General features: G+C 41.7%; 1 protein-coding gene across 1 annotated transcript in view; it reads left to right on the plus strand.

Moving 5' to 3' along the window:
* Positions 1-13,169, plus strand: part of TUBE1 (tubulin epsilon 1) — a 21,591-nt gene continuing 8,422 nt past the window's right edge. Inside the window, exons 1-7 of the mRNA XM_018560282.1 lie at positions 1-67; positions 2,285-2,358; positions 3,962-4,014; positions 8,199-8,256; positions 10,268-10,383; positions 12,325-12,446; positions 12,899-13,086. Of these exons, the coding sequence (XP_018415784.1) occupies positions 43-67; positions 2,285-2,358; positions 3,962-4,014; positions 8,199-8,256; positions 10,268-10,383; positions 12,325-12,446; positions 12,899-13,086 (636 nt within the window). The 5' untranslated portion in view covers positions 1-42. The remainder of the gene's footprint in view (positions 68-2,284; positions 2,359-3,961; positions 4,015-8,198; positions 8,257-10,267; positions 10,384-12,324; positions 12,447-12,898; positions 13,087-13,169) is intronic.

Consider the following 13,169-nt stretch of genomic DNA (forward strand, 5'->3'; position numbering starts at 1 on the left):
GGTCCTGCGAGCGGTAACTGTTGCTGTCAGTGCGGGAGAGCCATGACACAGTCTATAGTGGTACAAGGTGAGGAATAATGGAAAGACTGGAGATGATAAATGTCTTCTTTAGTTGTTTGTGTGTCTGTCAGTCGGCTGGGGCCATTCTAAAACTTTGCTGAAATGTCTAACTGGATGCTGGGATGGAGGAGTTCTACAAGTTTGAATGGAGTTGTTATTGATTAGTGTGTGTACAGTCAATCATCCCTATATCCGGGATGCAGTGACACTGGGCTGTCTTAGTAAACTGATTTATGAACAGCCAACCTCAACACCTTGTTCATACCTGCGCAATCTTTCATCTGTTGTCCGTTGTCATACAGCAAGAGCAATCCCATCGTTTCCTATGGTGCCTGTTCAAATCTATGTGATTTTCTTTGTGTCTGTTTTTGAAAATGCTGCCTATTCTTCTATTGGTGTGACTTTAATGGAATGGTATCAAAATGCACCAAATGGATCCAGTATCTTCACTTCCTCTTCTGCCATCAAAATTGCGGCTGTTTCCATAAACCTTGGCATAGCGGCCATGGCAAGATTGCAATGCAGCTACAAAAGCAAACAATAGACAGAGAGAAGGAAGCTTGGAGGAAGACAAGAGCCAATAATGTCACAGGAGATATTGCTTGTCATTGGCCAAAAGAAAAAAATTAGAGGTGCACCGAAATGCAAATTACAAATCCGAAATAAAAAAAAAAATTGTCAGACCAAAACCGAAAATGTTTTTTATTTTAATTTTTTCAAATTTTAAGGCTACAGTAAATATAAAATGTCCTCAATTATGTATGAACACTCAGCGATCACTGAGTGTTTGCACTCGCTCTCCTTCCTGACAGCTGTCACAGAAGGCGGGGCGGTGCAGGGAGGAGAGCTCAGCCTCCTGTGATAGCGCGGCCTGTCTCCGCCCCCACACCGCTCTGCCGGCCTGTGATAAGAGGCTGACCTGTGTGGGAGGAGAGACACCGGCCGCTCGCAGCGCTCGTCCGGCTGTCACACTTTCTGTCCTCCCCGCTGGGACACAGAGCAGCGCCCAGCGGGGAGGAAAGAAAGCAGGGATGCGCCGCTGTATCGGCAGAAAAATGGCACATGGTGCATCCCTAAAAAAAAACTCCTACAGTGCTTGAGCATCTTTTTGTGAGATCTGGAATACTCCTCTTTTTCAGAATTCCCGGGGAGGCCCACTGACATCACCAGTGCCCACAAGAAACATTCTGTAGCCAGGGTATGTGCTGTCCTGTTGATTATAGTGAAGTGTTAAGCTGGCCACACACTTTACAATCATTGCAAGACTGTTGTCTTGCGATGGTTGTAAGGTAATCTAAAAAACGTACGATCTGCCCATCTTCGACAGGCAGATCGTACTTTCGTACTTGCGATAATCGCAAGCCCGCCCCGCTGAGGGCCGGGCTTCCGATGACCGCAATGACGAACAGGCAGTGTTGACGTCTGCGCACACCGGCCCGTGCGGCATTTATCTTATGATCATGCTACAAAATCGTACGATTCTCGGCTGGTTTTCGAACATGCTTGAAAGACAAAAGTCGTGCGACCGTACAGTAGAAACGGGCGCACACCTTCAACACACCTTGCGATAATTGTACGATTGCGGGATTATGGTACGCTTATCGCAAGGTGTGGGCACCTTAAGGTAAAAAAGGTAGCACTATTTTTTTATATAAAGGAAAACTGTACCAACATTTAAATATATTTCCAGATAGCTGACAGCTACAGGTGCCTAAATGTACGTGTAACAGACCTGCTGAGCCCCCCAGAAATACGGACTTTGCTTTTAGTTAGTGTAACCAATAAATATTAGGAAGGGCAGTGCAGGTGCTAAGATTGTGGGGTTCAAATTCTGTGGGGGGCACTACTTGCATGGAGTTTACATCAGAGGTGGACAAATTAATACATTTCAGGGTCCAGTCTTCCCAATCCAGCTCAACTGACAACAACTATAGAAAACCTCAAAAGTTAGGTGCCAGATGTAGTTTTTAAGGAGCACCTGGTCCTGGGATTTGTCCAGACCTAGTTGTTATATTCATCCTGCGGATTCCCTCTTGTAATCCAAAATCACATTGGTAGGCATTTAGCTTCCTTTCTTCTAGATTCTAGGGACATTAAATAGTGAGCTCCTTTGGAGAGAAGGTCTAATGTGAATGGAGACATGTTACTTTGCAATTTATGATCAATGCAACAGAGCAATTCTGGTAATGTTTATGATGTTTAATGTTCTTGTTTTCTTGTGTAGTTGGACAGTGTGGAAATCAGATCGGGTGCCGGTTCTGGGACCTTGCCTTGAGAGAACATGCAGCAGTTAACAAGGTAGAATTAACTTTAACTTTGAATTAAATTAAACTTTGCTGTTTTGTTTTTTTAAATCCAAGCTGGCAATTATGTTTAAAGTTCCTACACTGACTGGCACTTTAGACCTGTCCTGCGTAGTGGTACCAATCCAGAGAAGGCAAGGACAACATCAGTTGCAGCTCATCTTCAGTTTAACCCAGAACAAAGCAAATAGAGCATGCCTGTGTGTTGTGTTAAGCTTTTTGGCTTAAAAGGGAACTTTCGCCTAACTTTTTTTGGTCATAGTTCTCTTCAGGAGGACATATACAAATGTTCTCTGCTGACCCAAAACCCAGTATACAGCGGGATAATGCCCGCTATATGCTGAGAGCACAGAGCCGTGCCGCAGCTGGGATGGATTCTGACAATACTGTCCGTTCCTCCAGTCAGCGCTGGAGAAACGGAGAGGGGAATAACTGCGGGGAGCGGTGACTGACAGTCACCGCTCTCTGCAGGGAGAGGATCGGGAAGTCAGCAATCGGCTTTGTGTGTTTGCTGACTTCCTGATCAATAGAGTCGACCTGTTACAGCCTCAGTGTCACAGGTCAGCCTGAATTATGGGGATGCGTGTTATTCACTCACCCCATAATTCTCCTTTTAATGCATATTTCTTCTCAAGGTCAATGCTTGGAATACATGCTGAGCTCCACATTATGCCATCCAAATGTTCCTGGAGCAAAATGTGTCCGAGTACTACAATGCAGGCACCATGTGGTGTCTGCAAATAGCTGCTTTTATCCCTCAAGTTAATCCCTGTGGAGCCCCTTAGATTTTAGATACAGGCTGTATACAGGTCATTGGTGTAATGAAGTGTACAGCGCTAAATGCCCTTCAGGAAATTAGATAACGGTAGGGATCATATGGTGTCACCTTCGTAGGTCATTGACTTTTCTACTTGTCGGGATTTAAGCTGGTTATTTAATTAGAATTTCAGGTTCACCCCCTGTCATTAATCCTTCAAATGTCAGAGCTTCAGGAAGTAGGTTGCTGAGTGGCATTTGACAGTTGAATGGCATGACGGAGATGATGTAAACTGGAGTGTACTACGTGGGCCTAACCTCTAAAGCGTGCTACACACATTGCAGCTTGATTCTACAATCTCTTTTAATCCTATTAACAACCACAGCCGGCCTGAATAGATACAAAAAAAATTAATTGTTTAGTCAGATGAATCAGCAGTGACAGTGCTGATAGCCACACCCCCTGGAACATTTCTTCATCTCACTGTCGTGCAAGCAGCCACAGCCTACGTGAGGGACAATGCTGCTTTGAATCTAGTAGCGGTTCAGCAGTGTTGTTCCCTTGTCATTGAAAGCTGCATGAGGTGGACTTCAATGGCAGGATCAACAGGTATTTGTGAGTTTTTTTACAAGAAGGGAACTGAGGTAAATGGTAAGCGTGGGTGCACATATATTAAAGAGCTCCATAGAGATCAGTCTTAAGGCTAACACTGGGATTGATTTGAAGGCTAACACAGGTACGGTGCTGTTTTGTGATCAGGTTCCCCTAATAAGAAAAAGTAAAACTAATTTATATATTTTATTGTTTTATAACCTGATACAAAATGTTTTTGGTTTTTCAGAAAGGAATTTACGATGAAGCTCTGTGCAGCTTTTTTAGAAATGTTGATACAAGGTAAGTGTTAACTATTATTCGTACCAAAAAAAGAAGGAACTTTAAACATGCTACCGGTACTATCCTGGGGAGGTTTTCTGCAGTATCTGGAAACATATGTGAGCTCAGTGGAGTGGATCCACTGTCTCAGAACTTTTATTAATGAGCTTTAAAAGTGTCAGATGGAACATGCTGGTAAATAAAATCAGAGGATGTTTGTGGGGGTCCCAGGTACTTATAGACCTTCCAACATCAGGCTCAGGTGGATCAGGTAGTTTTGATCTTACGCACGTGGCCAATATTAGTGTCTGTTCAAGCTTGTACATTTTCCTGTAGATAAACAGATGAATGAAGATGTGTTTCAAATAGAAATCCCGTTCTTTCCTAAGTGGCTGTTTCACATCTGTGGGCTACACTTTAGTGTGTTTTTTGAAGGGGGAACTATCTTGGGTCGTTCACACCTACATGTGTGAGCTACCACATGTGCTGCAATTAATGCATTGTTGTAAATGGTCCCTTGAACAATAGTCCTAAAGCTTTCACTAGGTTACAAAACCGACCAAGACCTTTTCACTGATAATAAATCTCCCTGGCCATATTATGAAAGAAGCATAATTGCGTCAAAGCTACGGGGTGTACCAATCCTTCGTTGTGCTGATCACTCAGTGGTTGCTCAGCACAGCGAAGGATTGGTAAACCCCGTAGCTTTGCCTCCTCCCGCCAGAGCTTTCCACCCCGCTCGGCCTCTTGACAGCTTCTCTTCTCCCTGCTGGGTGCCGTCAGCTGGATCGGCTGTGTCCCCTCCAAACCCCACTGCCTCTGCTGACACAGGCTAGGGAGAGCAGCGGGGATCGGAGGGGACATAGACTGAAGCTTTCAGCCGACTCCCAGTGGGAGGAACAGAAGGACCGAATTTTGTAGTATCGGCATTTTGCCCATAGTACCATTTTCAGCCGAAATGTTTTCGTGGCTGAAATTTCGGTGCATCCCCATTTATTATTTTATGTTTCCCTTTTAATAGACCCATTTGGTCAGCAGCTTCTGTCAAAGTTCCTCTTTCTGTGCAAGGAACAATGACGGTTCAGCTGGCCTGCCCAACATGTTTTGTAATCATTGCCTTGTGATCACTATGGTTCGCTGTCATACTGATTACATTATCAGGAACCATGCTGATTGGTTCCACTGTCGGACACACTGCTGTCACAGAACTAGTGGCTGATACCCGAGCTGGCTGCTCATTTTGTCATTTTATCCTGTTTTGTATTTATAACACACGTTCATAAACAAATTGCGTTTGGGAAGGGTTAAATCACTGACTGGGAACATGTATACAGAAAATAACTTCTGACTTTTTCCCCAGCTATGTCAATCTGCATAGTTTTTTTCCAGGTCAATGGCTCGAAAACATTTTTAAAAGGAGGTCAGCAGTGGCAGCTCCCATATTTTTTTCACTAACCGGTTTAAAAAGATTGTTATTTACTAAGGATGCACTGATATATCAGCCACCGAAACATATCGCCTGAAAATTGCACTTTTGGCTAAATGCCGAAAGTACCATTTTTCTGTCGATATAGCGGTGCATCCTTGCTTTCTTCCCTCCCTGCTGGGCGCTGCTCTGTGTCCCGCTGCGAGAGGAGAGCGATGTGAGCGGCCGGCATCTCCCCTCCCACACCGCTCAGCCTCCTGGCACAGTCCGGCAGAGCGGTGTGTGGGCAGAGACAGCCCGCGCTGTCACAGTAGGCTGAGCTCTCCTCTCTGCACCGCTCGCCCAGCCTCCTGTGACAGCTTTCAGGATGGAGATCGAGTGCAAACACTGAGGGATCAGTGATCGCTGAGTGTTTGTAGATAATTTAAGACATGGTATGGTTACTATATCCTCAATTATGAATGAATGGGAAGTGATCTACATCACCTCCTGTTCATTCATGATTGTGGTTATAGTAAACATACTATGTCCAAGCTCTGAATGAACAGGAACACTCAGTATAGAGGATTCCTTTTCATTGATAACAGGGGATACAGAAAAAGAGATTGAGGACTCGTGTTCTCAATCTCTTTCTATTTTAAAATGGAAATATCAGGGCTTTGGTGTTTAGACCCCTAATATTTCCCCAAAGCCCCTAAAAGTAAAAAATACAAATATTTAATAAAAAATTAATGAATATAAAAAAAATTAAAAGTATTTGAAAATATGTAAATAAAATTTTTTTTCCAGTTTCGGCCTGACATTTTTTTTTATTTCGGTTTTGAAATTTCCATTTCAGTGCACCTCTATTATTTGCAATTGTGTGAAAGATCTCCTTATAACATCTGTAGCAATGTATGTAAAGTGATATAAACATTTGAATGATGTTGCTTTGCAGTGCTACCCATTGTTATAGCTTCCATTTAGGCAAAAGGAGACATGAGAGTTGGTAGTTTTCTTCTGCGTGATTAATGAAGAAGAAGTAGTGCTTCAGAAAATAATGACGCCTAACTATGCCACTCTCATAACAGTCATCCCTTTTTCTGATTAAAATGATAAAACCCTTGCATATTTATCCTTTTCCTTTATTAACAACCCTTGTACGTGAATCAGTACAGGCAAATTTATGTAAAAAGGCTCAAAAGATGCAGCATTTTAGTTGTTGCATTTCTACACAAAATAATGAAAAAGGCAGGAAAATTTGGCTAATCACAGTCTGGCTGTTATATTCCAAATGCTGATGTGTGCAATGACATACAGTACCTTCTAGACCTTGTCTGTGCAGATAGTATGCCTACTTGGTAACTTGGCAATATCCACAAGCAGCTTAACTCTTTTTTATAAGAACACAGAAATTTAATTGAATGTAGTGTTACTGTTGAGTGCAATACAAAAGATGTTTTTCCAGTCTTTGAAATGTAAAAAGACGAATTTTCTTAGTTTATCTTTCCACTGCAAGGACAGGGCTATCTGTACAGCATAAGGAAACAGGAAGTGTTAAACTAGGAACTGTACTAACTAGAAGCAAAATATGCGGTGGGAAGCATTGAACAAACCAAGAGTACACAAAATAAAGGCTAATATGGCAGCACACTGGTATTTTGTTCTCGCTATTCCTATAGAGAATACAGTCATTCATAAAAGTATCTAAACCCATAATCAAAAATAAAGTATAATTGCAGCTTAGCAGTCTTTAGATGCGGTGGCTGCATTTCTTTTTGCTTTTCAGGCTAATAACATTTTTCAGCAAGCACATGAAATACCTGTTGATCTTGCCAGAAATGCAGTGTCCTTGTCATATGCTCTGAGCATAACAGAAAGCACAAATAACCTAATTGCTATTATGTAAACTACTAGCCCCATCAATCCACCCTGTAAATAACATAAACAAAGACCGAAGTGCAGGCTGAATCATAACATCTGTTTGCCTGAGGACGGGACCGCATTGTCTCGAAACGTCGCTAAGGAGATGTATGTTATCTCAGTCAATAAACAGCATTTACTTTAATATAATGGAGTGCGAGTGGAGATATTGTGATATGAAGCAAAGCTGTTTTCTTGGAGGACTTTTTTAATTCTAAGAGCAAAAGTTATAGGTGAAAATACACTTTAGGTACTTGTGTGCTTGTACCATTTTGCTGTCTTGGTATATCTAGTGGTAGTTGGAATTTCTTACATTTGTTTATATAGCGCCCTATTATTATAGGTGTTTATATAGCGCCCTATTATTATAGGTGTTTATATAGCGCCCTATTATTATAGGTGTTTATATAGCGCCCTATTATTATAGGTGTTTATATAGTGCCCTATTATTATAGGTGTTTATATGCGAATTTACTTTACATACTGTACATTCACATCAGTTCCTGCCCTGAAGGAGCTTACAGTCTAAGGTCCCTATCTCACATGCATGCATGCATACAGGGCCAATTTTGACAGGAGCCAATTAACCTTCCTGTATGTCTTTTGGAGTGTGGGAGGAAACCAGAGTACCCAAATGAAAACCCACGCAAGCACAGGGAGAACATGCAAACTCCTTGCAGATAGTAACCAGACCAGAATTCAAACCTGGGACCGGCAGATGTACTAACCACTAAGCCAATGAGCTACCAAAAGTTTTCAACATTACAGAAGTCCATTTGAATGTGACTAACTACCACTAGATACAGTCATTTTTCTGCGAATAGGAGAGCTGTTTATATATTGTAATAAAATAAAAAAAACTCCCTTTGTTTTCTAGAGCTGAAACTGGCAGACCAGATGTTCAGAAAGGGAAGATTCGCTCACTTAAAGCACGGGTAAGACAAATGATACTGATTGCATCCTGAATTGACATCTCTAAAAGTACCAGTGCTGTTATGACTGCTGAAGAATAATGTAGCTTCTGTCCTGCTTATCACAAAAAACATCCATCGATATCATAGAATCTAATTTATTACAAATATTTCCAAGTGATGAGCAACCCAGTACAACTCAGTACAGCATTGCATGACGGAATAAATGTCAGTCAAAGTACCGCAGCGCTGAATACTGAAAAATGGCCTGGACAGGAACGAGGTTTAACACAGCGGACAGCAAGTGGATAAGCACCTGTTTTTTTTGGGGGGGTGGGGGGTTTTGTTTTTTTGAATAGCGTGGCCTAATTCAGGTATGACAATCATGTGCCTAGCTGAATAAATATATACAATTCAGTGAAATATGTGATATAACGATAAGATATATGAGTATATACTTTAAAAAATCTATGCAAAAGAGCATATCAAAACATGAAAAAATTTGAACAGAGTGATAAACACAAAGTCCAATGTGCAACAATTACAATCGTTCAAATAAATGCAGGGGATGTCCACCACTAGATAGATCCAAACTTCCAAGTAAGCAGTTGCCACAGAATCCTGACAGACTTTCACCTCCACCCAGTGAATGCAGAAATTGGAATGGTGCTCACCTGGGGAGATAGACCCACAGAACTAGGTCTCAAAGCGCATTTCCCTTCTTAATAGGGGAGGGAAGCCCATATGACTGAAGACCAGATAACCTCCTCAGCTCGCAAATAACATAATTTCAAAGGAAGACAAAAGATAAAGAGGACATAGTGCATATCGTCCAAAAAATACAATTTATTGAATAAAAGCAGGTACTCGCAATGTCACAGGTGACAAATATCCAATGGACACTACAGTACAAATCTATGGGTGCATTGGGACCCCTGTCCGTACGGCTCAGCTGAGAAGAGTGACGTCAAATGCTCAGCCGTACATACGTTACGTCTTTGCGCGACTACGTCGGGAGGGCTGGGAAAGTCCCAGGAGGCAGGTAACCAATGCATCTTCAAACTTTTGCAAACTAGCTGACTCCTAACGTTTGAAGTTTTCTGTAGTCAAAAAAATCCTGCTGGCTCCTGTATTGGGTGGACTTATTCCTGAATTCCTTATTAATTTGTCCACCCCTGACTTAATTCTTAGACTTTTTTTCTTAGTTACTTTTAATACTATGTAAGCGCAATCTGTAATGAATATTTCCATTTTTCTAAATTAGCAACTTTTTAGGTGATTTGGCTGCTTAAGGTTGTTTAGGCTACTGACTGAAAATATGCATAATGGGCTACACAGAGAAAGGCCTATTTAAGGAGACAGACTGGTTGAAGTGCTAGTTGCAGTAGCATGTTTATGCAAACATCGACACGAGACTTGGTGGTTGTGCATAGCCAGTCCCTCCCCACTTCCTTGCCTCCTTATTGGCTGAAAATTACAATGAACAGCATCTCTGAGAAGGAGGGGAAATTAGCAGGCACTCCAGCATCATCTGGTAGCCTTTCACTGCCTTTTACCACAGACCCACTTTAAGGTTCCGTACGCTTCAGCATCATCAAAACAGGGTTATTTGGTAAATATTTATAAGGCTTACCAAGCATTCCTTGATGATGGAATAGGAAGGAACCTTAGCTGTATGATCCCTGGAACCGCCCTTCCCTACACAAACACATACAGACATTTTAGTGTACTGTAACAACGGGACCAGTGACTATAACTAGTGCCAATTGGTAGGATCTGGTTCATGTGGGTTACTGAACTCTCACTGACTTTTAGGCTGCCTTATTATGCTAATTAGGCTCAAGAGCTGCTTTCTACATATTTGAAGTTTGTTTTCTTTTACATTCCTAAATCAAATGCCTAATGACAGCATTACAATATTAGAAGTCCCTCACAAACACACACAACAAACAGCATTATTTTGCTTTGCCTAGTTCCTGTAAGTACAGTTCTCAGTATCATGGTAAATGTGCTTTTTTTTTTTTTTTTCCCCCAGGCTGTCTTGATAGATATGGAAGAAGGTGTTGTAAATGAGATATTACAAGGACCTCTTCGAGATCTTTTTGACAGCAAGCAGCTTGTTACTGATGTATCAGGATCAGGAAACAATTGGTAAGACCTTAACTCTGTGCCCATATCTGTAGATTAGTGGTCCACAAACGGTGGTCTGGGAGCCACACTTGGCTGTCAGCTTAATTTGGCATTGTTTCCAGCAGACTTTCAGCACGGGATCTGTATTTGCCTGTCTGCAAAATCAGCTGTCGCAGACATCTCTATATCTCCTGTACCTGAAAGCAGGCAGAGTTTGCATTGATTATATTATGATATTTTAATGTTGCTTATCTTATAATATTATTATTATTATTATACAGGATTTATATAGTACTATTGGTTTGTGCAGCGATTCACAGAATAAAAGGAGAAAGTACAGTTACAATACAATGGAATGGAATGCAAGAGCGTGAGGGGGCCCTGCTTGTGAGAGCTTGCAGTCTTAAAGCTTATTGTATTAAAAAGATTAGACAATTCTTTCTAAGTATAAACCTCATTTGAAATGGTCATTTACAGAAATTACACGGTCATGTTAAACAAAATATTTTTAGCATCGAGCACGGGTGTGGAATAAAAAAAAAAAAATGACTTGTCCAGGGATTAAAGCAGAGGCCCAATCTACTTGTCCCTCATGACATTCTACTTGTCACGATACAAAAAAATAATCCCAAACCGTATTAAACCGCGCTAAGAAGCGCTTCTCATTATTCAGTGCAGTCAGCACAGCTCGATCTCCGGTGCTGCCCAGCATGTGACAGCTGAGATAGGAAGCGCTGTGAGTACAGCGCTCCTGTCTCACTGATCACACGGAGCAGTTCTGAGAACAGATGTTCTCCAGTCTGCTCCCCGCACTCCATGATGAAATCATTTTGTTGTGGTCCTGGGTCGACCAGAAGAGTGGGGGACCTCGAAAACCAAGGAGGGGACGGGACTGCATAGCCGCCCAGATCACTTGTACAAAGTGAGTGGTGCTCTACACTTAGCCTTACTTGCCAACAGCAGGGCTAAGTGTGGAAAAAAAAACCCCACCTGCGTGGAGCCCGGGCATCAGGTGATTGGCATCACGCACCACTGGGTTTATAAAAATTAAAGTTTTTACATTTCTATGAACTCCAGTCTCTGAAATTTCATACGATCTTTAAAAGGTTAATGTAAATTCAAAAAGTTATTTGAGCTTTTTTGCTGCAGCTTTCATTAGTAACACCTGCCAATCCTGCAAGTGCGGTCCTTCAGATTCCGTTTCAGACACTACCTTTTTATTGGGTGACAAAACTTTGTCTCTCAGTTAAGGTGCCCATACACCTTGCGATTATCGTACGATAATCGCGGGAAGTCCCGCGATCGTACGATAATCGCAAGGTGTATGGAAGGCGTGCGACAGTTTCTACTGTACGGTCGCACGTCTTTTGTCTTACGAGCAGGCTTGAAAACCTCAGCGGGACGGGCCTTCGATGATCGCAAGTACGATCTGCCTGTCCAAGATGGGCAGATCATACAAGCTTTTAATTAGCTTACAACCTTGGTTGTAAGGTGTATGGGCACCTTTACTCTTTTGCTTTGTCACCCTCTAGCATGTGCTTTTCTGTGGAGACTATAAGCTGTCATGCCCATTGCCCAGGCGTGTTCTGCCGTTGTGGCTAACAAAAACCTGCTCTGATCAATGACATGCAGCCGTCACTAGCGCGTGGGCAGGAAGTGGTGATCAACAGCTATGAGATGAGAAATATAGAAAAAAAATATACATGCCAATTGTTTATGACACACATCTTTTTAGCAAACTAAATGTCATCCAGTTAGTTTACGTCTACTTTAAGGCGAGATGAGAGCCGTCATTGCAGTTTAAGATAACATGTGCTGTGAACTATGCAGTATGGTTTAAAAAAAATATTGTTACATATTGCAAATATTGTTCTAAAAAGTCATAAGCATTTCCGAATTTAAAAAAATCCTAATGATCACAATGATCCCTGAAGATACATAGCTATTAATTTGTATATGTAGGGCGGTTGGTCACAAGTTATATGGCTCTCGGTACCGGGAACAAATCGTAGAGAATTTGCGACGGACAGCAGAACAGTGCGATTGCCTACAGTGTTTTTTTGTGATTCATTCCATGGGAGGAGGTAAGAAGAATATTAATTATAGAAATGATATATGATCATGCACCAGCAGGTTAATTAGATCCCATACGATTTTCTGTTCACTAAACATGCATATCCACTATCCAGCACACGCCAACCAAGTTCATAAGCGTAAAAATTCCAGCTTGCTCTATCACCAGCAATGCTGATGTTCAAATGCCATACCTGGACAATTGATCACACAATCTGTCATATCATGGAACATGATCTCTTCGTGTATGGCCACTTTAATGTGAGCAATTTCAGAAACTGCACTTTAATGTTAGAAAATTGTCACTACAGTATATGCATAGGGTACCTTATATTTGTAAAGCCACACCATTTGTTTTAAATGGTTTAAAGCAATAACAGAGCCCTAGCCATATAATAGCAGTAAAGTTGTAAAGAATCCTCAGATTACTAATTCAGTTGCTTAAATTCTTTGTCTGCCGCAGGAACAGGATCTGGTTTAGGTACATTTGTACTGAGTGTACTTGAGGATGAATTTCCTGAAGTGTACAGGTTTGTCACCTCTGTCTACCCATCAGCTGAAGATGATGTTATCACATCACCCTACAACAGTGTTTTAGCCATGAAGGAGCTTACTGAACATGCAGACTGTGTGCTGCCCATTGAAAACCAAGTAAGAACTTTTATTTTTTTATTCATGTTTCTTTCAGTTCTACTATAAGCACCCCCCACCCCCCCCACCCCTTTCTCTACGCA

The sequence above is a fragment of the Nanorana parkeri genome, unplaced genomic scaffold, assembly GCF_000935625.1.
Source record: "Nanorana parkeri isolate BGI_ZX_2015 unplaced genomic scaffold, ASM93562v1 scaffold445, whole genome shotgun sequence".
NCBI lineage: Eukaryota > Metazoa > Chordata > Amphibia > Anura > Dicroglossidae > Nanorana > Nanorana parkeri.